General features: G+C 37.5%; 2 protein-coding genes across 6 annotated transcripts in view; both read right to left on the bottom strand.

Moving 5' to 3' along the window:
• LOC116721544 (tensin-3) overlaps positions 1–6144 on the bottom strand; it is a 42856-nt gene extending 36712 nt beyond the window's left edge. For 2 of the 4 annotated variants that reach the window (XM_032565336.1, XM_032565337.1), the window contains exon 1: positions 5776–6143. The gene's annotated coding sequence lies outside the window, so the exon portion shown is untranslated. Of the gene's footprint in view, positions 1–5772 lie in introns of all 4 variants that reach the window. The other 2 variants (XM_032565335.1, XM_032565334.1) reach the window with 2 other exon arrangements.
• Positions 6145–7756: 1612 nt separating this feature from the next.
• dspa (desmoplakin a) lies at positions 7757–25829 on the bottom strand. Of its 2 annotated transcripts, none has more exons than XM_032566461.1 (24): positions 25450–25829; positions 24388–24472; positions 24089–24207; positions 23838–23997; positions 21676–21801; positions 20949–21008; positions 20670–20837; positions 20447–20551; positions 20264–20359; positions 20055–20180; positions 19696–19848; positions 19420–19574; positions 18079–18205; positions 17707–17893; positions 17105–17334; positions 16773–16954; positions 16543–16681; positions 15602–15795; positions 15343–15505; positions 14548–14631; positions 14339–14446; positions 13992–14090; positions 12028–13842; positions 7757–11628 (listed from the first exon to the last, which is right to left on the bottom strand). In XM_032566461.1, the coding sequence occupies exons 1-24, from the start codon at positions 25671–25673 to the stop codon at positions 8422–8424; spliced, it is 8112 nt and encodes a 2703-aa protein (XP_032422352.1). In that variant the 5' UTR covers positions 25674–25829; the 3' UTR covers positions 7757–8421. The 2 variants fall into 2 exon arrangements, with proteins under 2 accessions (XP_032422352.1, XP_032422353.1); XM_032566462.1 differs by having other exon boundaries at positions 13345–13842; positions 25450–25828.
• Positions 25830–27593: the final 1764 nt, after the last annotated feature.

The raw sequence follows: 27593 nt of genomic DNA, 5'->3' as shown, positions 1-27593 counted from the left end.
AAGGTCAGGATGTTGGGGATTAGGGAGTGTCTGGCTCCCTGCGCTTCAACCACCCTGCAGGTAAGTGCTTGACTAGGCTGTGCTGGTGCTGTCAGCCACGTTTACACATGCATGACCAGTACTTGGAAGCTGTTCCAAATGCCTTTCTTCCAATTATCCTGAACAGCACAGAAAATAAATTCAAAACATTCGGTTTCCATGTTAAATGCATGAAGAGATGTATGGAGTAGCATGTGTGCTAAACATTCCATTTCTGACGCCACACTTTTTACATGGTAAGCCATTATCTTCTAGCAGGTAAATCAAGGAGAATTATATGGTTAGATATAAGATGCATAAAGAAAGAGACAACATTTGGCTTCTGATTACCATGTTCTTAGTCCATGTCATAGTTTGTAGTTTTCTACTATAAGTTATTAGTTTATTGAAGTAACTGTGGTCATGCTCATCATTCAAATGGAAATTCTAAAATTCCAAAATTAGTTTTGCTTATGTATTGTTTTAGCAAAGCAATCAATATTACCAAGATTCACTCATAGTCAAACAGCTAAATGATGAAAAGCAGATCTGGGCCACTTCTAATATTACCACTTCATACATTGATACTTAATGGTAAGCAGATCAATACAAAAGTGTAAAATACATTGATGCCAATGTGGTTAGGAGGAATAAAGGAAATGTGAGTGGAGCACTAAGAGGTGAAAATACTGTTGATTTTTTGACCATGATACTATCTGACCACTTTATTCGATGCGCCTGCTCAATTGCTTTGTCAGCACAAATTACAACGAAGACAATTCAGGGGAGAGTTTACAGTCTACTTCATAATCATAGCAAGGCAAAAATAAATAACTTCATATAACCAAGAAATTTGATCTCAGCACCATAGAAACGCTGATTTACCCTCTTTCAATATTGATGGTGATGTAATGGTCGGGAGGAGACATTTTGGCACATGCTGACCCCCTTAATGCCCACTAAGAATAGTTTAAATGTCACAACCTGCCTAAGAATTGTTGCTCAGAAGGTCCATATCGTCATAACCACAATGTACCCTTATTCTGATGGCTAAATGATAACGCACAATTTAGCAAAGATGAAATTATCTTAAACTAGTTTTAATATTACAGTAAATTGCATAGACCAATGCCCTCTACAGTCACCAGATCTCTGTCCAACAGTGCACCTCTTTGTTGTAGTGGAATGGGAGATTTCCATCAGTGATGTGCAATTGTGTGACGATGATACTGTATGTAAATATGCACTAAAATTTCTGGAATGTTTTGACACCTTGATTCTGAAGGCAAAACGGGGTCAAATTCAACAACTGACAAAAATGTAAAAAATCATGTAACTTATCAAATTATGGAGTTTACTACAAAGTCAGACTGTCATGATAGCCAATCATCTGTGTCCAAAGCACTCAGATTTTGTCAAAGTTTCTTCAGTTAAGAGAAGCAAACATGGCCGTAATAGAATTTGAAGAAAAAGAATAAGCCACAAATAAGGACCTAGTGAAACTATTAATTCATAATCTACTGAATGCAGTATGATATCAGAATAACATTGTGATAGGGGTAAAGAAATATACAACACCAATAAACATATAGCATGGACATACAGTATATGGCAATCAAAGCACCCCCTCCCCCATTTAAACACCAATATTCAAACTTAATAAGTGCTTCTGTTGACTTAAGCACCTGTTTTATGATTGAAACACTGGAGCAACTAACCTCTGTACACCCCCCAAATTTTAATATGTGCATTAAACTAAGGTTATTTGTCTACTGTGACAGAATACAGCATGCCTATATTTCAAAGTCAGCTGTCATCTGTGCTACAGTGGAGCTTCAGACAAAATTGGTGGTTAACGAATCTGTTTTGCACATTGAGAAGAAGCAGGGATACTTATAGGTCAGAACACTGACCTATATGTGTCAGTGTTCTGCTGTCTGTGAAGAATGATCTCAGGGTTATTTGAGAATTATTTGCCTGAAAACCTAAGAAACACTAACGGAGTCATAAATACCTCAAGGAGTCTGGATTGCCTTGAGGATGGTTGCTGCACAGTGTCTTACTGTGATTTTAAGTATCTGTAAGAAATGTGGATGACATTTCTCCTTATTTGTCCTGCAGAAATACGTGTTCTTACTAGCCATGAACCCAAATCAAATCGCAGAAGTTTTTAATGAATAAAACATTTGCTTTGTGTTTTTGTCCATAAGCTATGTAAAATGATGAGGTTATTTCCCCCCCAACTTAATCTCTGTTCATAGTTAAGAAAGAGAGTCTGTTTTTTTGATGTTGTGGGATACCATGCTCATTGTGACATGGCAGGCTGGTGTAACAGCAAAGAGAAGGACAAGGCCACAGTTTGTTCTGGCCTTTTCCTGTCAGGGCCTCTGTATGTTTATGCTGTGGTTTTGACACCCATTCAAGCTTGAAGAACTGAAATAAACAAACCATGAGAGCAATTGAAAAAAGTCAAAGAAGTGGGTCCACAGTATTTTTAGCACATTTATTCTGCAAGCCTGAAACTCCAGTATGTAGTTGTCTCACATTTTCACAAGCCATTTTGAATAAAAACAGCAGTCTCAGCTCCGAGCAGATATGTGCACTCTCGGAACCTCCCCAAGTACTCCCTAATTACCATTTTCTATCCCAAGGTCATGGTGGAATGCGTTCCAAAATGGATTAGGTTCCTACTCTCACGCCGCCATTCTCATTTCGCTCTTTCTTGCCCCTTTATTGCTTTCATTCTTCTTTCTTCTCAACAATCTCCACTCTGTCTAATGACTTACACATGTTAACCAAATTGCCTACAGCAGCAAAGCAGTGACAAAATGTAATGTTCTGGTTCTCCGTCACATTCTGCAATCACAGTGTTGTTTATAGTACCAAATGCCAACCCTTTGGCAGCCCACACAGTTAATAAAATTCGTTCAGCTGTTGCTTGTATTTATAATTGTGATCTGTTATCAGTAAGAAAAAAAGGTGAGACCCTCCTTTTATTAGGAAGGCAACATACTTTTACTTATTTAAAGCTACCAACCAAACTTTTCTTTAAAAATCAAACTCACTTCAGATTTAGTTTAACTGTAGAAAACATATCAGTTTTTTGAGTTTATGAGCTATTTTGTTGCATTTAATTTAGATAAATATACCCTCCTTATGAATACCGTTCCACTCCAACATGCCTCTGGTGACATCATATATGGCATAAGACAAGTGATCACACTAGATCAATTTGTAGTTTGTTTCCACATCCCCATCTTTATTTATATTTTGTGTTTGATTCAAATTTCTCCTTAAGAATGTTTACTTGTGTTTCTTACATGGATGCAGAAAAAATATTTGTGCTTTTTAAAAATCCCAAAGTGAGAAACTCTTTGTTTAAACCATTGAAGTAAGCCAATGCAATAGGAGCTCAGATTGCATGACGTCCAACTGTACTACCAGTTATTTAAGGCAGTGATGTCCAAAGGGGGCCATTTTCCGTCCTTGCAATAATGTTGTTCAGCTCTCCACATTACAACTAAAAAAAGATACAATTTTGCCCCGCCAGCATAAGAGTTAGATGGACAATTTGACATATTTTTGCTGCAAAATTTTTACTGAAAAATTATAATCTTCTCAAAACCAGTAGATATAACATAAATTAAGCTGCACAGTGGCGAAGTTGGTAGCACTGTTACATTGCAGCAAGAAGGTCCTGGGTTTGATTCCTGGCCCGGCGTCTTTAAGCATGGAGTTTGCATGTTGTCCCTGTGCATGCAAGGGTTCTCTCCGGGTACTTCAGCTTCCTCCCACAGTCCAAAAACATGACAGTTGGGTTAATTGGTTTCTCTAAATTGCCCTGAGATGGAATGATGACCTGTCCAGGGTGTACTCCGCGTCTCACCCGAAATGTCTCACTGGAAATATTCACCAGCACCCCTTCTGACCCCACTGGGGACAAGGGTGTAAGAAAATGGATGGATAAATTAAGTCATATATCAATCACTTTTTTCAAAGCAAGTTTAATTTCATCCAATGATTTTTACACAAGACGAGACTTGGGCACAACTATTCATTAAAATTAAATGCATGTACCAAGCATTAAAAAAATAAATAAATAAACAAAAAAAGAAGAAAGAGACTATTTCTTTTTTTCTTGAATGCTATAACCCACAACAGTTTTGCAGTTATATACCCTTATTTATTTACATGCTTATTTTTTTATGTTGTTGATCTACAGTGAGTTGAACATAGCTTTTGGACTAAAATGATTCCTCTTTCTTAATTTTTCTTTGGATATTGCATGTTTAGTTTATATTTGGTAAACAACAGGTAAAAATTGCAATATTTCTTACTTTGAATTAGGAAAAATATTTGTGTGGTCTGCAAGTACTTTGCGGTCTATCTGGCAAAAAGTTTGAATACCATCTGTTCAGGGTTAAAGCATGGAAATTGGTATTTACTCATTTTGTATGCACAAAAACCAGTCAGAGTAATTTAAACAGATTAAGATTAGACTTGTAGAAGTCATGAAGACAGACATTATCAAAGGCAAGGGGTTTATCAGAGCTCAAACATGTGAAGCCAAACTCCTTGAAACTCAAAAGTTTCTTGGCATAGTTTTTACTACATGCTATAAATGATGTTTCATTTATATCTGTTGTAATGGCACCAACCTGAACTGAAACAACAATTTTGCTCAATTAACCTTTCAAACATTGTATTTTGTAAAACTATACAAAATAAGTCTATATCCTACTACCATGTTGTGTTTCTTTTGTCAAGACATATTTATTAATGTTAGAAAATACACAACAGGAACAACATCTTTTAAATAAATAAAACAAAAGCTTTACTTTTGTTCCAAAATATTTTTCCCTTAATCTTAAGTTTTTCTGTGAGGGTAATCCTGAAAGAGCTTCATCTGTAAAATGTTTAGAACAACAAACGTTTTTGTTGATTAAAAGAAAAGTCTGTAGGGTGTAGATGCAGGTGTTTGTCTGATCTCCAGGTGAAAAAGTTTGTAGCAGCTGTGATGTAAGCACACATGTACATGTCATCAACAATGGCTGACTTAGAAGCAGAGCCCTCAGGACACAAATACCACAAAGCAGCTGTACCTTAAGCAAAAAGGCTAAATCTGTTTGACTCCAAGATATACCCCCTGGCAGAAGACGCCAAACAACAAAAGCGAATATATTGCCTTTTGCTTCTGTCTGTGCAAGTCACTCACAAGCATCATTCCATATGCTTCACATTATAATGGTGCACCATAACCCAAAACAGCAAGAAACCCAAAATTACAGCCACAGTAAGAAATACAATTCACTGTATAAGACTAAAAACATAAGGTCCAGCCAAGCTGAGAAGACTCCAGTTCAAATGCTTTCATTGGCACTTTCACAGTGTGTAAAACACAAACACACGCACATATAAATATACATACATACATACACACATACATACATACATACACCCATACATATCAGTTTCTGATTAGTTTTAATGACTTAATTATTTGACTTTACAACCCACTTTTGGCCCACATACATTTCTGAAGTTTGGCTAAAATAAAATTGCCCAGCTTTCTGCTCTCGCATGAAGAGAGCATAGCCCAGTTTACCCAATGTGACTGAGCAAAAGGCTGAATAGATGCACGGAAAAGGTTTAAAATAAACCACTCAAGTCAGGAAGTCTTTTTACTTTAATTACTGACCAACGCGACTTTAAATCCCTCCCTGCCAAGAAAAAGAGTCCTAAAATGTGACTTACCTTTTAAGGAAAAGCGTTCTTCCCCCGCCCCCCTCAGGATTTGGATTCTTTTAGTCAAAGTTGCTGACAGAGAATGAGTGCACTGAAGTCCAAAGAGCCCTCAGTCCGTCATACAAGCTTAGTGCGGGGTGAGAGACTCATTTTCCTCCGCTGGAATGTGATCTCGGGGTGATCCGAAGCCCTTCGGTAGGTTTACTTTCGCTCAAATGAATCCGGAGCTCTCTTTGGTTTTGTTTTTTTTCCTTCTCGGTGATAAAATGGAAGTCCTTGTTTGGCTCCTGAACCTCCGCTCCACTTGTTGATTCTGTTCAGTTCACTTCCTCCAGCCCAGGTAGCCACTGAAGCCGCCACAAGTTCTGGCAAGGGGATATTCCTCCCACTGCGCCGCAAAGGCTCTTTTCTGTAACTCCCGCCCCCTTTTCCCTTTACCTCCCCTCTCTGAGGCCTCCCTTCATTTGTGTTCTCACCATCACTTCTCTCCTAGTAGCCATCCCCCACAGGAGACCCTAAAAACTATAATAGAATGTTTAACCACGCAAAAAAAAAAAAAAAAACCTACTCGTTTATCAACATTTATGACACATTCTATTTTAAGATAGTCTATTTTTTATTCAATATGTTTTATACCTGCTATACAACATTTGTTTGTTTTCCTGTAAAATAACCGTGTTTTTATTTCTGTTTTTGAGCAAAGAAAAATAAGCTTTTCTAACGAGACAAAGAATAGGGGAACCAGAAAAAGGTGAGACACTTATGGCTTGTGTTAATATAAAAACTAAATGCATCAGATATTGTTTTTATGCAGTATTTCTTTTACTTGTGTGTTATACTAGTGAAATGCTGTTTATAAATGTCATTGTTGAAATTGTCTTTAAGTCTTGTTTATTTTTTGTTATGTATTGTATTATTAAAAGGTACTTTAAAACATGAAAATATATTCCAAAATATTCTTGACCTCTAAATGACATAGTAGACTCAGCATATTGGGACAATTAAGTCTGATATTAACAAACTGTAGATGTGTGCCTGTGACTGATGTATTTGTGCATCAGATACATAATATGTACTGATAATTTTATCATTACTTGAAGAAAACAAGGCATTTGCTATGAAAGGTACTTATTAAAATGCAAAATAAAAAAAAACACTTCTGCAATATCTGTGGAGTGATCTAGATTTAAGAAAATCCGACTCTCAAAAGAAGATGGATCAAGCATGCTTAGTACTCAACATAAAGTAATTAAGGTCTTTCAAATTAACTTATGTTCCTTACATTTTTGTGAAACAAGTGTATCTTACATTTTTATGAAATTGTACAGAAACTGCTGTTTATTTTAAATTGAGACTGGAAGCATTAGTGTATGCTTCCCAAACTAGAATTTTACCAATTTACTAGCTATTTCTTAACTATTTGCATTTTATTGTTTTTTTTTCCTCTCATGCTTCATTATTTCATTTTTTCTTGCTTTTATTCTATTTTTTAACCTCTGTTCTTTTTAGTCTTGTTGAATTATCTTTAATAGGAATGGTGGCAACAAACAAACAAAACCCTTGCCCTACCTTATGCATTTCTGATGTAAAACTGAATGTTTAAAATGTAGTTTTATTCACAAGCTAAATAGAACCAGCATTTGGATACTTGGGAGTATGATTTGCAGCAATGCAATGAAAAGTTCTAATTTTGTTAACTCCGTGAGAGTTGACTCGTAGTTTTTTTAAAATACTTCTGATGGTAGTATTTCTGCTTATGACATAATTTAAAACAGAATTCTTCAAAGACGGAAGATTAAACTTCAAAATTTTTTGTATGTCTATTGATGTTTGGATATGTTGGATGTATCGATACGCAGGAAGTGTGAAAAGATGCAGAAATATGCACTAGAACTTTCAATGACAATTTTATTTGAAATTATGCGAAATATTGCAGATAGTCTTTATAGCTACAACAGAAGAATATGTAGTAAAAATAAAATACATGAAAGAAGTTGCAATAAATTCTGATTTTAAAAAATTCCCAAAACAATCAATCGTAGGTCCAAGGGATTATGAGTGTTAAATGTGGTATTAAAAACAAAAAGAAATCAAAGAAACATATTTTTTTTATGTTGCAATAAACCAATAATATAGAGGGTTTGTTTATAAATTTATAAAGAGCATTAGCGGTGTCAAAAGAGGAGTAAGAATGTAATGTAATGTAAAAAAATTAGAACTACATAGACAGCAAGAGTTTATAGTTAACTAGCATAGTTAGTTTTTCAATTTGAACAAAACACCAATAATTCTAGATAAAATCATTTTCTAAAAACATGAATGAAACTGCAATAAAACCTAACCGCAAAAAACAACAAAAAAAGAAATCTTGAGGTTAATTGAAACCTACACCAAATAACAAAAAAACAACATAAAATGAAATTAAATTTGTTTTACCACAAAGCCAAGGCAAATTTTTTGACACGACAAGGATGTCAGTAGTAGTCAGCATTTAAAATCAAAACCAAAACTATTGAAAAATCACAAACATTTAAATCATATACAAATGAAAAAAATGATTTTTTTTTTTAACAAAACCCAGCTACATTTAACTAAAAAACACCATAAAAACAGGAAAATTATAAAGCAGTTGTTTTACTTGCATTAGGAGATAATATTTCAACTGTAGGTGGTACTGCTGGAGGAGAAACTGTAGGAGTAACTGGAGGAATAATCGACACTCCCTCTACGAGATCCACTCCTTGAGCCAGTGCGAGATCCAGCCCTGGAACCAGAGCGAGATCCTGGGTTGGACACATTGTAAGGGCTGCTTATTCCTTTGGTGGACACAGAAGAGGCCTGCAGCATCTTCATTCCATTGCTTTCTTCCACCATGCAGCTGTCCATGGCTTCTTTGTAGGAGATCTTCAACTTAGTCTTTGGACAAGTCAAATTCTTCTGATGGTTCCGAGTTTCTTGCAACTTCTGTGCCCCTTTACCATCTAGCCAGCCTTTCCGGATGGCTTCTTCAATGCTGACACGACGCCCTGTGTGTGGTTCTATTAGACCCCCTGTCAAATACTGAAACTCCAAAAACCTTTGGCCTGCCTCGTAGGGTAGCCAGTTCTCTTTTACTGCCTCAGCCGCAGAGAGCTTTCGTTTGGTTTTCACATCCTCGAAACCAATGTAGGCTTTCTGAGAAGCTTTTAGTTTAGCAGCCATGGATTCATCAATGATACTCTGATGGAGGGCATCTTCAAGTGACAGACGGTCACCGGTTGCAGGGTTGATGATCCCGCCAGTGCAAGCCTGAGCTTCCAGCAGTCTTTGTGCTGTAAGAGTGTCAACAATGCCTCTTTTGAGCCCCTCAGTAACAGTTATTTTCTCTAAAGTCTCTGTGTCAAATATGGCTGCTACAGGACTTTGGTCATCAAACATTCCTGGGGGAGAGACTGTAATTGAAATGCTGCTGAGGCGTTTACGAACAGTAGGGGAAGATGGTGTGGCTTGGGTGGGGCTGCTGCATGTGACCATGTCATCAACACTGCTGGCTGCAATAGTCATCTCAGTGCTGCTGGTCTTGCTAGTAATTTGGTCAGCAAACTCTGTCAAGGTTAGTGTTCCGGCACGGTACTGATCTAACATCTTTTGGTCAATGACAGCACGGTCTATGCAGTCTTGAATGTCATACTGGGTTCCAGTTTTTCTATCCACAATAACTAAACGTGCTGAACCATCTGATCCTGTGATAGTGATTTCCTCCCACTCACATTCTTGCTCTGACAAGTCCAGGAACGTTTCATAGTCAATTAGATCCTTATGATAGGCCTCCCTGACTGACATCTCCAGCCCTGTGTCAGGGTCAACAATTACAACACGCCTTTTACGGAGCACATTGGTGCGACTTTCTTTTGACTGTTGAGCCTTTTTCTTGTCTTTGAGGGGCAGAAGTATTAGCCCTGTTTTTTTATCTGTGATGCATCTCTCCTTCAGTTGAAGATATGTCAGGTTCTCCTTGGTATTTGGGTCAAAGAACCCTTTTGTGTCATCTCCTTCGTAGCTTAAAATCTCATTCATCTCCTCATCAAAATATCCTCTTTTATAGGCAACAGAAACTTCAATGCGGTGGCTCTCAACTGGGTCAATAATTCCACCACTGGCAATTTGGGCCTCAAGCAGCCGGATCCCATGTCCTTTCTCAATAAGATCTTTTGCAATAGCCTGGAAGAGAGAGATTGTCTTGCCTGTTGTTGGGTCTGTGTATCCAATGACTGCCCTTTCTGCCGACATGAGCTTAGACTTGAACTCCTTCCCTATAATGCCTCTTTTGGTGGCTTCTTCTACTGTCAGGAAAACATTGTTAACTGGATCAACAATGAAGCCTGATGCAGCTTGTGCTTCAAGAAGCTCTAGGGTGGTTCCTCTCATTAACAGTCCTTCCTTCATTGCCTGATAGAAAGGCATTATCCTGTCATTGACCTCATCATAGATACCTGCGATACAAGTGGAGCCACAGAGATATGACTTTAGCTTGTCTTCAATGTCTTTTGCAGTGAGTTTACCCTGGTTGAGTTTTTGCACATCAATTTCATTCAGCAGCTCAGACTTAACTAGTTCTGTGACAGAGACATTCCCACGGATACCCTTAACTGTCATGGGTTTTTCTGGACCTTGGAGCAGGAGCAAACCAGACACTGGTTCGACTGTGCACTTCCTTCTAAGGTCAGTATATGTGATCTTCTCTTCTGTTGCTGGGTCCAGGTAGGAGGCAGGCTTTTTATTCAAAGCCCTATAAAGATCATCATCTATGAGATTACGATCCAAGGCCAGATCTTTTGGAAGATATACACTCAGCACTGGGTCTATTATGCCCCCAACAGACTCCTGAGCCTGGAGCAACCGGATAGCAGTTTCTTTGTCAATTTGACCTTTTTTGCAAGCCTGTCCCACAGACAGCACCTTGCCGGTGTATGGATCCTTGAACCCTGTGCTGGCGGCTTCAGCTTTCAATAAAACATCTCTGTCTTCTGTGTCTACAATCCCTCTTGAACAGGCAGTATCTACAGACATCTTCTCATTAAATGTAGGGTCCACAACGTAGCCTGTTGCTGCTTGAGCTTCCAACAGCATGATGGCACTCTCTGGGCTGAGGAGTTTCTTGTGTTTGGCTTCGGTGAACGGCATTTTTCCCTGTGAACATGTCTTCATCCCAGATATAATGCCAGTGCCCTTTAAACTAACCTGGATGTCCACAGCTACTTCCTCCACTGTCTTTTTGCCCTTTAACAGCATTTCCAAGGTAGCTTTACTGATTATACCACAGTCACAAAGTTGGTGGGCTGTGACTTTCCGGTGCACACCATCAAATACAAGCTTTGATGGATCAATTGTCATGATTTTCTCATCTGTCTGGGTCTGAATGTTAAACATAGCTGGTCTCTTCAGTCTAAGAATCTCTCTCTCTAGGGCATCTCTCTTCAGAGCCAGATCAGATGCCTCCTTTTCTGTGATCACGAGACGTCTCTTATATGTTTCCTCCAAAATGTGCATCTCCCTCCTCAGCCTCTCAATCTCACTGTTAAGGGATAGCCTGTCTCGGTCAGCCTTGCCCTTGTCTGACTCGCACTGTCTAATCTGGAATTCTCTGGACTCATACTGGCTCTTCATAGAGGTTAATTCTTTATGGATAGCATCTCTTTCATCTTGCAAATGCTGTTTGTTGCGAAGCTCGGTCTCCAGAGAGAACTTGATGCGGCCAAGCTCCTCTTCTAATCTCTGATTACGGTTCTTGTCCTGCTCCAGCATTTTAAGTTTGGAGAGCAAGCTGTCCCTCTCCAGCACTAGGCCAGTATATTTGCTTTGGGAGTCATGTGCCAACTTGGAGGTCTGTGAAAAGATAAGAGAAAGAGCATTATAATGTAATTAACTTCCATTTAGGCAGTTCAAAAGACAACATATCACTATTGCCTGCAGATCTGTGTAATCTATAAGTTAGAAAACCGTGCACACATTTCCAGACATGCTACTGTAGTTCATAGTGTGATTGTAATAATTGCAAAAGTAACTGTGAGTAGCATTCTGTGAAATTATTGAAAAGCTCACTTAGAGGAGGAAAAATTTGTGAGTAAGAAAAAATTGTGATTAACAAAGTAACTAAAATAGTGACATACTATAAGGGTACTTTGAAATCAGGATAAGTCGTAAAGTACACAGAACAAAACATGCAAGAAGAAAATAATACGTTTGTGATATCAGTACATTATCCTTCAATGTTATCGAAAATACCTCAATTGACTGCTTTTGGAATTTTTCTATTTCCATTTTAAGCTTTTCTCTCTCCTTGGTCAGGTCACTGATGAAAAACTGGAGCTCGGATGTCCTCTTGGAGCTCGTTTGAAGCTGGACATTCAAAGCTGAGATCTGAGTGGCACTTTCTGTATCAATAGCACCTCTGCTAATCTTCAGTTCCTCTCTTTCTTGTCGTACTGCCCTCAGCTCTTCCTCCAACCTCAGTCTCTCTTTGGTAAGGTTCTGTGTCAGAGTCTTCAGCTTTTCAATCTCTGTGGTGTATTCGTTGAGCTGGCGGCTCTTCTCTTCTATGGTTTTGTACAAGCTTTCATTGCGCTGGTTGAGCTCATGAACTCGCACCTGCTCTTGCTGGAGTTTTTGTTTTAGTATTTTGAGTTCATTTGTCACCGCTGTCAATTCTTCTTTGGTGACTTTACAATCCCTTAAACTCCTGTCCAGTTTCTCTTGGAGAGCCTTGATATCTTGCTCATACTTTCTCCCAGTGTTTGTGACCTCTATCTGAACTGATTTCAGTGAGTTGATTGTAGTGGTATGCTCTCTGCATGTACTTGTCATCCTCTCTAACTCTGCCTCCATTCGCTTCCGACGAGTGAACTCCTCTTGGGTCGCCTTCTTTTGCTTGTCCAGCTCAGCTTCCACCCCATCCAGAGAGCACTGAAGTTCCCTGATACGACTCTGAAGCCTGGTAGAACTCTGCTCTGCCTTGGTTTTCTCACTGGTCTGCTTTTCCAACTCCACTCGGGTGATGTGGATTTCCTGCTCAGTCCCTTTGAGTGTGTTAATTGTCTCAAGGTAAGCGCTGTTCTTTGCCATGAGTTCTGCTGTGGCTTTCTTCAGTTGGCTGGACTCCAGTTCCAGAGCTCTCCTCTTTTTCTCCTCTTCTTGTAGGTTAAATGCTAGCTCACTGATTTGCCTGGACTTTTCCTGACTGTTTCTGTTGGATTCCTGTAATTTCAGGTTTTCTTCATCTCTCTGCTGCTGGAGCGTTCTCAGCTGCAGCTCCAAATTAGTGCGAATCCTTGTCGCTTCATTCACTGAGGCCATCTGCTGGCTGGCTTCCTGCTCTGCCTTGCTTTTATGCATTTCAATGACAGCAATGGACTGTCTCTGTCTCCTGAGCTCCTCTTCCAGATTTCTCTTCTCGTCTGTGAGCCGGTCAACTTGCAGCCTTAACTGTGATGCATCCTCATCTTTCTGCTGGGACACTTTCAGAATGGTGGTCTTGCTGACTTGGATCTCTGTCTCATATGTCTGTTTGAGTTGACTGATCTCCTGGGTGCACTGTGTTCTTACCTTTGATATATCTGACTCGACTTTTTGACGACGCCTTTCTTCCTCCTCCAGTTGCATCCTCAGTCTCTCAATTTCATGTTCTTTATCCTTCACCGACTTCTCTAGGTTTATCTTTGTCCAGTTCATGGCATCCAGTTCCTGCATCCTGGAACGAGTTGATGCATCACACTCTTGTTGGTGACTTGTGAAGCGCTCTTCTGCAAGATTTCTTTTCCTCTTTTCCTCCTCAAGCTGATATTTAATGCGGCTTAGTTCTTCAGTTAAACGTTGCATCTGGTCTTGTGTGCTATCAAGGTTCTCTTTAGCAGCGTTAACCTGCATTACTGTGGTTCTCTTCACTTCTTGCACTGAAATGAGTTCATCTTTAGCCTGACAGAGCTCCATCTTGTAGTTGGCCAAGGTACCCTCCAAAGAACCGTATTTTTGTTTTTGATCGTCAAGTTCATCCTGTAGACGCCTCAGTTGCTCCTCTAGCAACTCAATCCTGGTGTTCCTTAGCTGATGACAGATTAAGCAAACTTAGTCAGATTTACTTCAAACCTATTTGATCAAGTAAATGTTGTTTCTCTGGCAAGTAACTTTTACAAAGATATTTCATATATAGAAAAAAATGCATAATTGCTGTACAAAGAAAATCTGATGCCAACCTTCAGCTCATCTATGTTCTTCCCCAAGTCACCCAGGAACTTGTAATAATCGCTGGAGCGGGTAAGCAGCTCGATGTAATGTGTCTGAAGTTCACCTGCCTTGGAACAGTAATTAGATTATAAATACCACTGGTAAAAACCAATCAATCATTTTCATTTTCATTTGTGTGGAATTTCATTTTTAATTGGTGAATAAACCGTGATTTAGAATGCACTCGTTTTTACAAAATGCATGAGTGCTTCTAAATATAGCATCTATAAGCTGAATATATTTCTTAAATTTGATCACACAATAAATATGAAAATCCAAAGTTATGAGATTATTTTAAAATTATGTTGCTGCTTACTTCTCTTCTGACAGAAGAAGCGGGGGACTGAAGCAAAGTTCTCTTCACTGGGACATTAAGCAAAGTTCCCAGGCCTGAGCTGTAAGAAGCCAGCTCCAGCTCATAATTCTGAAAACATCAAAGCCAGTGTTATTTATACCATTTATTTATTTATTTATTTTTTTTTGCTTTACATCAAGACAAATTTCAAGAAGAAGCAAACCAATTACCTTTATGGAGGTAGCACAGGTGTCCGCATTCCTCAGCACATCATCCAGTCTGTCCTTCCTGTTTTTGATTTCATTGTGAAGAGCCTATTAAAAACAACAAAAAAAGGAAAAACGTTCGCTTTAATTTTAGAAATGTTGCATATGATAACTTTGTTTCTGGTTTGTGGTGGGTTTTTTTTAAATTTGTGCAACAATATGATGCATTTAAACAATTCCACCCACTACATATACTAAATTCCCTAAATTGTAATTATACTTCACTTTCTACGTGTGCTGCATTAGAAAACACACCTCTGCTTACAGGCATTTGCATTTCTAATTGATCACAATCAGATTGACATTTAGGAGTCAATTTGATTTTGAGCTTGGAAGCTCTCATCCACAGAAGATCCCAAAAGTAAATTTATGTCACTCTACTTCACCATGCTTCTAGGTTATGTTTACCTAATTTTACTTTATCATATAATTGATTCTGATATTCTCCTAAACTTGTACCAATGAATCACATTGCTCTTAGTCTAACACAGAAATATGTCTCACTGGCTTTTATATACTTACATAGAATTGGACATTTATATTTGTTATTTTTGACATTATTCAGTCAGTTTGAGCAGGAAATAATACACACACTAGAAATGATGCATACTGTCTTCTCAAATAAAATAATCAGTTTCATTTACAGCTAGTCTGAAGTAACCCTTATTGACTTTAGCTTGAGCCAACATACCTCCCTCAAATGGAAAACCACCTACAACCATTTGTTACGATAGTTTCGGTAAACATGGAAAAGCATGCCTTTTGTTGGTTGATGTGGTCTGTAAGAGTCTGCCTGTCAGTGATGTTGGCCATCTTAAGGGTCTCCTGCCGTTTCCTGGTATTGTCTATCCACTGCTCCATCAGATTTCTTCCCTGCTGATATTGTGTTAACTGCTGCTTTTGTTTTTCCAGGTCCGACAGTCTAAGGCAGGAAGAGGAAGAGATGGAAGGATGCTTTAGTCAGTCCTGCTACCGGCAATAACAAATGCATCATAGTGACCAGACAACCTTGTTGTACCTGATATCGATCTGCTTTTGGATTTGGCGCCAGCGATTGGACAGCTGGTTCATAAGCTCAGAGTACTTGGACAAATCCACATCACATTTGTGGAAAGAACCAGAAATCTGGTTGTTGCTGTACTGTGCTTTGGCCAGGTCAGACTCCATGGCAGTCAGCAGATCCCGTCTTTGATCAAGTTCACTCTTCATGCTCTGTAATAGAGATTCACACAACAAGGTCATTCATATCCTTTGGTTTTACAACTAAAAGCAAAAAGTACAAATGTTTGTGTTTTTGAGGTTTATGAGGTAAATGCCTGGCAATTATCCAAACCTTTTTACTATGATTGAAAGTACTTGATTTTGAGGAGTTTTTTTCCTCTAGGTTAAAATTGATAATGCAGCAACGTCTGAAAATAAAAGTAAATTTAATGATACTTTAAAAAAGTATGACTTAAAATCTCCCAAATTATAACTTCTTAGTATTAGGAGTACTACTACTACCATTACTACTACTACTACTATTAATAATAGTATTAACAATAGTAGCAAATGTACTAGAACTACTGCCAACAACAGTAGTGTTACACTGCTCTTAATATAGAACAATTTATTTTTATGGTTAGGACATACAATTTTGAGATTTTTATCTATATATTGTATACTAAATTATTGTATACTACTGCCTCATGTTTTGCATAAAAAACAGGATCAAAGATTCTAAATTCTATACTTTTTAAGATATTCATCTTAAATATATAGAGTAAATAATTAAGAAACACAAACAGTAAAACAAAGTCCAGCACAAACAACTTTTAATCCACTGTCATTGTTGAAGTGAGTGCAAAAGAATAAAAAAAAAGATCTAACCCATCTGAATAACTAATATATTTAGAGAAAAGCAAGGTTTAAAACTTCCAAGGAGAAAATAAATTACATATCAAAACAGATGCCTCATACCCTTAGAGCACTCCAATGGATTTCCAGTTCTTGAGGGTCATCGGAACTGGTCTCCTTCTCCATCAGGCGGATCTCGTGTACTTTAATAAAATCCTCAGCCTGGAGAGATTTTTGTAGCATGTCCTTGAGGGCATTCAATCTGTTGTGGACACAATGCATTAAAAAAGCACGTAAGAATATTAACCAACTTTAGCTTCAGATCAGATCAGCTGGCCAAAAAAATACTACACCTGTCAAGGTAGACTTTGTTAAGATGCTGCAGTTCTCCTAATTTGTGGTTGACTATCTCCAGTTCGGAACGGAGGAACTTGGCCTGCTCTGAGTCTGCAGGGAGCCCACTCAGCTGCTTTGTAATCATTTCTCTTAGGTGCAGATAATCATTGTAAATTGAATCCAGGTCTTGGTTCACACCCTGGAAGTCAGTATATGGTGAAATTTACTTAAAATTAGTAAGTAGAACATGTTTTAGTCGTGAAACTAGCTATCAAATTTCTTCTGATCAGTTCTGTACATCTGCATGCAAGTAATTTGCAATCAAGTAATTAAATAAAGGGCAACATACGTGTAGCTTCTGAATGTACACTGAGCACTCATGCACACTGTTTTCTCCAAGTGGAATATGGAGATGGTCAGTGAGGTCAGATTCAGCCATTTCCAGCCTGCGACGGATTTCTTGCAGATTGCTAAGCAACGAAAGGCTGATGACAGTGTTGGTTTTGGTCGGCTGTTTAACAGGGACTTGGCCTAGTTGCTGTGGGACTTCAGGTTTTTCAACCTTTACCTCTTCTTCCCCTTTAATGCAAAGTAAAAAAAGATGCAAATTAATACTAGAAAAACTGAGATTTTCATAATTTCTAACTAAGTAATAATGCAACAAAACAGAAATATACTTGTTAAGTTTGTATTCCTGTTGTTATTTTGGAAAAGCAGAGAAGACAGATCAAGTGTGTAAACTTTTCTTTAACAAACCGTTTATTAAAAAAGATCATAGTTTCACATAATCCATGATAATTAATAATTAATATTCATGTAATGGAAGTGACAACACAACATATTACTAATGTTTATCTGAAATCACTATTCCTATATTTTTAAGCACAGCTGTGAAAAAATAATTAAATGTAAATCAATGTTAGTATCAAAATCAACAAAATTCCTCCTTACTGTAATTGGGCATCTGGATAATCAGAGTATCGTAGTGCTCTTGAGCCTTGTTAAAGTGGCCCTGCATGGTTTTCCTATCTTCTTCCCCAAACATTTCAGAACCCTGGCTGTTACGCATGAACTCTTGGTAATGGACCTCCATATTTTTGATCAACTCGCGGTATTCGTCAGGACGCATCTTCGACAGCTAAAAGAGAGAGAGGAAGGTTAGGATGGGTGATAGAGTCATTCAGAACTCTAGGTTCTGAGTTCTGAATGACTCTATAACCTAGAGTCATTCAGAAAAAACAAAAGCAATACATGGAGTTTAAAATTCAGCTTCACCAAATGTGTGTTCACTCATTTTGAAATATTTCATTCTTAACGTCTTACCATGCTGATGGTGAGGGAGTTGATATAGTTGACATCTCTGATACAGTACTGCCAGGAGATGAGACTCTTGATGTTGATGAAGAGCTGATTCCAAATGCCCATGATGGCTTCATAGTACTGCTCATTTCTGGTAAAAGGACACACAGTCATTCCTGATATGTAATATGAACTACACTACGAACCACTAATTTTCTGCCCACTGTAATACCACAGACACTGATAAAATAATTTAATAAATAATAATCAAAGGACAATGCTAAGTGCATTATCGCTAAGTGCTGCAAATTCTGCTTTTAAACAAATCATTGGCTTATTCCAAGTGTATACATTGAATTAAAGTATATAAAATAATAAATATAACTACATTGCAATTAGGGTGCACTGATAAATTGGCCAGGTGATAAATCAAAACTGATTTCCTTAATTTTGGGAGGCTGATGACCAACTTATGCTTACATGTGAAGCCCATCTTATCCACTGATCTTATCGTCCTCGGCAAAGTTCTAAAAATCAACAACTATCCTCATTTGCTCTATGGTGAGAGAGGGCTAACTGATGGATCCACCCACCAGGTTATGTCTGCACATTTGCCTAGTTAACAAAAGCCACATTAGCAACATTCCAGACAAAAAAAAAATCAGTGTCGGCCAAAATTGGAATTGGCAGATTGGGCTTTTTTTTTTTTACACTGAAACCAACAAGCGGATTTTCTAAATCGAACAAGATTTAAGAACTGGAGTTGAAAGTATCACATAAGGGGTGGGGGTTGGGGCGTTATGGATGATAAAACAGTGGGTGCATTTTGGTGCTTGCCCTTTCAGCTGATCACAACAGACTTATAGCCTGTGGATTGAGATTGAGAGAATGTTTTGATATCTGATGAAGTGAGAGAATTTCCAGGAGGATGATTAAGCAAAAAAGTTTTAGATTGAGTTCAGACAGACCCCTTTAGATTATCATTCAGCAATTTCTGCAAATCAGGGAGTTGAGCTCCTTGTCACTGTAAAAAACATCAGCTAATTCTGGTCCCTGGTCAGAAGTATAAAAGATCAAGGTGACTGTTTTTTGAAAAATATAATATCTGGATTAGTTTATCGATGTAGAAATAATAAATTGAGAGGTTTCTTTAAAGTGGTCATGCAGGCACATATGACCAAGTATGAGTGTGCATGTAACCTCAAAAGTGGGAAGGAGGTTGTAAGTTTTAAATCAATGAAGGAGGAGAGGCTCTCTGAAAAAAAAGACTGTGAACCATTGTTATGTACAACACAGCACAGATTTTAACAAGTCTAACCACCAAATTTGATTCGCGTTCTTTCTCATAGGTGTGCAGTTTCTTACTTTTTAGCAATTCCGATGCTGAGAGGATTTGGAGGAGGGATGAGCAGGCACACAGAGGGAATCCACATGTCAAGACCTCCAGGTCCTGTTACAAGCCACTTGCTGCGCTGAGAGTTGTCTTTCAGTATGCCCTGGTTGTCTTTCAATATACTTTTCTGAAAACATAAAATAAAATAAAATAATAAAAAGAAGGAGCTTTGCTACATTTATTATACCTTTGTTACACTTTGTGTATGATTATGCAAATTATAGAGTTGAAGAATTCATATGTCCAACCTGGTCTTGCTTAAAGTCACATAAGGCCTGAACCATGATGGGGGTGGTGCTTTTCTCCTCGGGATTTCGAGGCTTCAGCCTGACAATGGACTGCGACTTGTTGACCAGACTCTGGACCTGCCTCTTATTCTCCACTATCCGCTCTTTCTCTCTCTGTATTGAAAATTTTTAATTTTAAGCTTAGACTTTTTTTACAGTAACTTTGTGAAATCAAATTATGCTCAAAACTATACTAAATAAATGGAGCCACACTGAAAAGATAAAAGGATGAAGGCTTTCCGAACAAGTTTAAGAGGCATGCACATTTTTTGCTTTGTCCAATGCACAGGGAAAGTACAATTAATGGACAACAAAGATACCTCCAGATTTTTCAGGAGTTCGATAAGGTTCTCCACACGGGTATTCTTGTCACATAGGAATTTGCTCTTGATGGTGTCATGTTGCTTCTGAAGCTTTGCATACGTTTCATTGGCCTCCTTGAAAAACTGAAGAAAAAAAAAAGTTTTGTTTAAATGAAAACGTACAAGGTACTATTTCCACATAACAAACAGAAACTTTAAAGTCATACTTGGCTGTAGGCAGAATTTTCCTTAAGATGAACTTGGATGCACTTTGTGATCTGGAGAAGCCAGCTCCACTGTGTCTGTAGGGTATCCACGTAGGCCTGTAGGGTGACAAGTTATTCATTCAAACATAAAATAACATTTTTTAAAAATGATCAAAATACAGTCCAAATGCCAACAACCGTTACCTCGATCTTATCTTTGGCTGGGTGGTTGCTGTTCAAGAGGGCACCAGATTTAATCTTCAACCTGTTTAACTCCTTCTCCTTCTCCTCCAAGTCACTCATCAGTTTCTGTTGTATAAACACAAAGATAAAGTCCAAAACAGTCCCACCATAAACAATGCAAATAAATTTACAACAGATATCAATAATAATAACAATTAAAAAATACTCAGTTTGAGATTCTCACAGAGTAGCTCTCTTGCTTCCTGGGTATGTACTGGTCAATGTTTTTATCTCCCCAGTCAAACATTAGCTCCTCCTCCTCTTTTCCATTAACCCACATGATGGCTCGAGAGACTTCCTCGATGATGTTCTGAAGGTCACGGAGTTGATTGAGGCGATTGCTGGACATTTTCTACGACAAACACATGGCACATTTATGGATAGAAATGAAAATGCAACAAAGAGGGGAAAAAAAAGATACATTTGACAAAACACTATTTGTGCTTAAAGGGTTTTTCACTACCTGGAGGGCATCCATTTCTTGCTCCAGGATGTTGAGGTGGTACTTATTGCCCATTGCCATCTGGAAAGTAGATGAAGAAGTAAAATTTTGCTCAGGTTTTATACATAAACAGAACAGGGGAACATACTAAATAATAGGCATGGACTGGTTCTAGATATTTGGAGGGTTGATGGTTTCAAGGTCGTTTTGTTAACCAAAAACCACTTTAATGAGCTGTCGGCAATAGTGTTGGAATAAATAAAGTAGTTTTTCTCCAGTTATATAGATCATAAAATAACATAGTGCTGACCTTACACCATTTCTTTTGTCTCACTTATAAGATAAAAATCAAAGCCATCATGCAGAAATGGAAGAAACACTAAGTATTACCGTTGCTAAGGTAACTAAGTTAGCATGTTACAAGCAGAATGTTTGTTAAACATGTAACAAACAAACAAGCTCTACCAGTACATGCTGAGTCACCAATTAATCAGTTCAATTTACTTGGACAGCAAAAATGGAACAATATTCTAACACCAAATAATTAAAAACTTTTATTACGTTCTATGACGTTATATGTATATACGTTATGACGTACGACATTTTTGCTGAACTCCAGTGTTTATGAATTTTTATATATAAGCCATTGTATTTTCACTCAAGGTAATCATACTTGTAAAAATCTAGTACCAACCCATGCCTATATGAGAGAAAAAAAAAGCTTCTATTTTAAAAAAATATAACTTACCAGATCGTCTCTGGCACGCCTCACTTCTAGACTTGTTTGGATGGAGCTGTGGACTTTGCTGTGGGCCACTATTTGGTTTTCTATGGTGTTGGTGTCTTCTCCGAATGGTGCTGTCTCAATCAGGCGCTATCAAATTGAAAATGACAATACCATCATTAGTACTTTTGCTATTGCTTTTCATATTTTTGGGTATTTTTGAGGTGAGTAAAATTTGTGTTTGGGTATTTTCAAATGATGTCTGCTAATTGAATATTTTAGATAATTAATAGATTTGAGGTCGTCTCTTGAAAAGATAATTCAGCTATTGTTTGTTAAAATCCTTTGAAGAATTTAATATATAACTATCATAATACGTTGAATGTTAATTTTTTATTGTGGCATTAAGTTTGTATTTTCAGTAGATTCTTGATTTTGGTGTGTCTGGTAATTTTATTCAGTTCAGTAAGTCTAATTTGAGATTAGTTGGTCCTAGAGACCAACGCAGATTTGCTTAGTTAGTCTCAGAAAGGTCATTAATGCAAATGCCATTTTATGAACAGAACTGATCAAGTTTGCATTGGAGGCTTTCAACACAGAATCCTACGATTATTCACGCAGCATATTGGAGATAAAAGACAGTGTGCTACCAATAATCTTCTGTGTTAAACACTCTTTGGGAACAAAACATGTAAAGCATATCTAGTCAGAGATACAAGTGTAAACTGCATAATTTGTAAAAAAAAAAAAAAAAACACAAAAAAAAACAAGAAGTTGCAATTTATTTAAGCTAAAATGAAACATTTTGGTTTGTTTTTCATCTTGAATGTTCAAATACAACAGTTTTTTTTTTATTAATCATGAGCGTCTGTTGAAAACTCCAGTCAATGAAATATGAAGATGGTTTAAAGGTTAACAAGTCTAATCTGCTATAATGTTTTTTTAGACTGTACTTGTTTTAGATTTTGATTTGTACTGAATAAAAACATCAGAACAGTTACAGGTAAGACATTAACTACTTATACCTTTATAACAAAACCCATCAGTAAAACTCGATGTAATATTGAACCCCTGGACCCAAATGCTTTCTTTGTCTTTTTCCTTTTTGCCCTCTAGGTGTCAGCAAATAATCATTAGGTTTTTGTTAAGCAGGAAACTATTCCAACTATGCCCTCCTTGTCTAAAGTCCTCAACTTCGATAGGAGCTCAGCCAGCACACAACCGCAGCCCGTCCCTGTTCTGCACTCTGCATTTTTTTCACCCTTCTCTCTCAGGGCTTTTGTTTGCTCACCACTCCCTTTTTTTCCCCTTGTAAATACTTGCCCAGTGCTACACAGGACAAACCAAACTTGCAGCAACAAAGGTAATATGCCACTTTGGAATATCAGCAAAATTATCCTTTGAAATGCAACACTGACAACCAGCAGCGTAAACTAGAAGCTATCTATCTGCTCTGAACTTAATGAATACAGGCTGGGAAATGAAAATAAAAAAGTTAGACATGTGGTAATGGCAGGAACGCGTGTGGTTAAGATTCAGAAGGGTGAGGCTGTAAGTGGTGACAGAATGACAGGGTGTGTTTGTGGGAAGGTGGAGTGTTGACGAGTAAATGAACAGAAACGCATTTTCCCATGAACATACTACAGGTCAAATGGGCTGCCCTGTTTCTTACAAACCAACTCAGAGGAGAGTGCAACATATCGCACTTCTTCACTCCCACTTTCTATCCTGCTTTCAATGACTCCTTTATTTTCACTGCTGTGTTGCCTTTGAAAACCTTGTGAGCTTCATGCAAAAGCAAACTCTCTCTTTCTCTTTTTTTTTCTCCAGCTACTCCTTTGTTTCATTCCTCCACCAATTCTCTTAGCCTCTTTCACTCACGTATCAGGTTTTGGCACTGAGTTCAGATGGTTTCAGTTACAGTAGGGTAGGATAAATGTTAGGGGAAGTTTATCCACTCTTCTGACTTCCACAGCAGAGAAAAAACTGTACAAACTAGTTCACTGGCTTTTCGTCCTCATATCCTGGACATACAAGTTAATAATTCCCACACTTATTTTGAAAGATTTTTAACAAGTCTAGTGCCAAGAAACACAATAAAGAGTAATGTTTTCATGATTACTTTAGAAATGAGAAACAAATGTGTAAAATTAAACTGTAGTATTTTCACACGTAACAGAACTCACCTTCTGCTGTGTTATCCAGGGGATGGCCTCATTGAAGTATCGCCCGCCATCATTGCCCACACTGCCACCACTGCTCACACTGACTTTGTGACTTTTCATAGTCCCATACCCACCAAGTCTGTGTCTGAGCATAGAATGCTGTTGTTGTAAAAAATCAATTCTGTGGAGACATAAAAAAAAATAGTCAGATAAGGATTAAAAACGATCTCAGAAGTCAACCTCACAACTCAAAGATTACGTTCTGGTCTTACGTTTTTAGAATATCAGATGGTATACGCATTTCTTGCATCTCTCGGCCATAGCCCTTCAGCTTCTCAATATTGTCTGCAGCCTTCAGCAGATACATCTCTGCTTCAGCTGGTGAGGCTCCCTGAAAGGAAACCATAGCAAGTCTGTTGCGCTGCAAGATTATACTCTTATAATACTGGTTATTTCAAATACCAACACCTCATTATAAACATCCTCTATTTGTACCTTGTTGAAACAAGAACTTTGACAAACAGATTGCTTTAATATTTTAGTTATTTAGAGATTGATATATTATACTTACAATGTCGATGATCTTATTTGCTTTCTCCAACATTTCAAAACATTGGTTTGACAGGAAACCAGCTGTTTGCTGAATACCTTGAACACTGACCATGGGAAGAACAAAATAGACTTATGATTAAAACAGTATTATTAAATCAGTTATGAGACAGACGTTGCAAATATAGATAGCAGGTTGTTGAATTTCATTATTTTTAAAGCTTGATTCAAAGAAAGTTTTGAGTGAAAAGCTTTCAAAGTAGGATAGGATAACCACAAAGTTATAATGAAGCTTCTGTTCCGCTTTGACAAACTTGGATTTTAATCCATTACAGTCATTAGGCAAAAGGTTGAGGAAGGAAACCAAAAGCTACACAAAAAACAAAAACAGAAAGCTAGAAGATATACATAGTTATCATAGTAAATGAGTTACAAAGCTTAATTTTTTTTAACCTTGAAACAAAGCAAAAACATTTGGTCAAAATTTCTTGAAGTAAAAAGCTTAGCAGCAAAAGTTATAATGAAGTAGTTTTTGTACTGTACTGTGACAAACTTGCAATTTTAGTCCACACACAAAGGTCACCAGAGGGTCACAATAAACAAATAATTATCTGTAACTATACAAAAAGGATAAATATAAACTTTAATTTTATAGGCGTTTTTTGTTTGTTTGTTGTTTTTTTTGCCATAATTAAGCTGACATCATTCTGTAAGGATGAAAGGGTGTGCTTAAGGTTACTTTTGTTTTCATATTGTGCAACAGATCGAGGATGATAAAACTAAGATTCATTTGTACCTTCATCTGTCGAGATGATCAGCTACAGAAATTATTATAAATACAATGATAATCCAAACATGAAAGTTTGTGCGCCTATTTAATGAAAATTATTGTAGTTGCCGTACCACTATAGGACTTGAGCTTGTTTTGGCTTTAGGGCTTATATAAATAAATAAATAAACTATACTGTTCTATGTCAACAGACAATATTTAACACCCCTAAAACATTATGTGAAGGTGTTAAGAAAGTATTCTTTTCACTTTTTTCCCTTTTAGCATAGAGTCATACAACATGTGAGCACTTACCTCTGTGCTCCACCTCCAATGCCACCGGCGGTAGAGATGATCTTCATGCTGCGGCCGCCGCCGCCGCCGCCGTGCATGGAGGACCTGCTGGTGTAGGTTTGGTATCCAGGCTCCATTTGCTGGAACTCTGTCTGGTAGCCGTTTCCGCCGACGAATAAGTTCTGTCGGGAGTTACTCCTCTGTCCTACACTGGCCAGATTAGGCTCGGAGCCATAAAAATTCATGTTGCTCGTAGTTAGGGTTTTTTCTGTTGTAATAAGGTGTATTTAGTTAATTTCCCCGGTTGTTTCGGCTCTTGCTGTCCGGAGAGCGGACAACCCGTGCGCTTTTCTCCGCCCCGTCTCCTGTTGCGCAGATAATGGTGTTCTGTGAATAGACGGAAGCGAACTGCTTTTTGGACTGAAACCACACCTTGCTGAGTTTACGAAACGACTCTGGTATGTTTGGGAAGGTTTTTGTATTCACAAGTTAAATTATTTTATGTAGCAACTCTTCCTTGACCTATCAGGGAATAAACGCATTTCTTTAATGATGAAAGCTGCGTGGGAAATAACAAGCTGTATATCTGACGTTTCACAATTTGTTTTTAATCAGTTAAACAAGATTATACTGTCTTACTCCTATATGTCAGTTGCATAGACATAATTATTTAGTTCCCTTTCTTCTATAATTTATATCGTTATGTTAAGCAACAGAGAAAAAGAAACTCAATTACAATTACATTTTTTTTTGTCATAAACCTGTGGTACCAATTTATCTTTTTTTGGAAGAAGATAAATTGGTTACGGCAAATGGAGCGGGTCTGGTTGCCGTCCACTGTCGAGGAAGTTTTAACATTCAACAAGGGGAAAATTGGAAATTCGTTCAAATTGACCCATCAGGGTTTCCCTAGTTGATACGTATTTCCAGTCTTTTTCTGATTCATATGATTTCAAATTTTGTTAGTGTGTTGAAAGTTCTTTGATTTTTGTTCTAATTTGAATCGAACAGAAAATAAAGTAATAAGACTACTATGCAATAATCAACCTAAAGCCAGAGACAAAATTGTATGATTTAAAAAATAAATAACGGCTACTGGAACATTTCATGTGAGATCACAATATTAGAAAGTTTTCTTGGTAACTTTTATCTAAAAGTGTTATGGAAGAAACTAAATTGTGCTGCTGCAGCAGAGTTTTGTCCGAGAGGTCAGAGATATCATTCCAACAGCAAGTTGCAGATGTTAACGCTCATCTTACTAATAGAATAGGATTCTAAATAGATGAAGAGGATGTGGAAAATGTGTGGGGGGAAAAGGGCAATAAAGCAAAGTGTTCAAAGAAAATGAGACATGAATCCGCAGTTAGTGCATCTCTGACATGGACCAACTCACAACAATAGCTTGAGTGTGCATGGAGATTTTCTAATGATTCTTGCACAACGAAAGCTTTAGTCTAAAATGATGTGATGAACTCAGAGTATGAACACAATTAAGCCTTTATCTTTATCTGTACCTTGATCTTGCAGTGCTTGCCAACAGCTGGCGATGTTATCCAGAAGATGGCAATAAGAAAAATTAAAAATACAAATAAAAGTGATTGGAAAGACAAGCATGCAAATGAAATAATAATGATACATAAAATCAGAATAAAAGTAAAAGATCTCAAGGAAAATAACCTTTGAAAAGGGATGTCTTCAGCTGAAGATATATTGGCCTACATAGGAAAAATGATCTGATTCTAATCTCTGACCAGTTAATTGGTCTGTCTCTGGTTATTGCCCCACTGCATAATTGACTTTATTAAATTAAAGACACATTGCATAAGGTTTGGGCAACTATTATAGAGAAACAAGTGCAACAATAAAATGAGAAAAATAATTTAAAAAAACATATTTTAATTTTTCTCAGTTATGCCTTTTATAACTCAAAGGCATAAAAGTAGCTTTTGTATCTTACAATGTGTTGATTGTATTGCTTCACTTCAAATCCACAATGCAATTTTTGACTCTAAACAATTGTCTCTGTTGCCATGACTCCCTCTCCTGGCCTTTTACACATAAACATTTCCAAAGGTTTATTTTTCTGCCATGAAAGAATCTGCTTAACAACAATTAATGGCTGAAACTTTTGGCAATCTTTAACCAGAGTGAAGAGAGAGGCAAAA

This window comes from Xiphophorus hellerii, chromosome 6 (assembly GCF_003331165.1).
Source record: "Xiphophorus hellerii strain 12219 chromosome 6, Xiphophorus_hellerii-4.1, whole genome shotgun sequence".
Lineage (NCBI taxonomy): Eukaryota > Metazoa > Chordata > Actinopteri > Cyprinodontiformes > Poeciliidae > Xiphophorus > Xiphophorus hellerii.
Note: the sequence above shows the minus strand (reverse complement) of the source record. Positions and strands in the feature narration are given on the sequence as shown.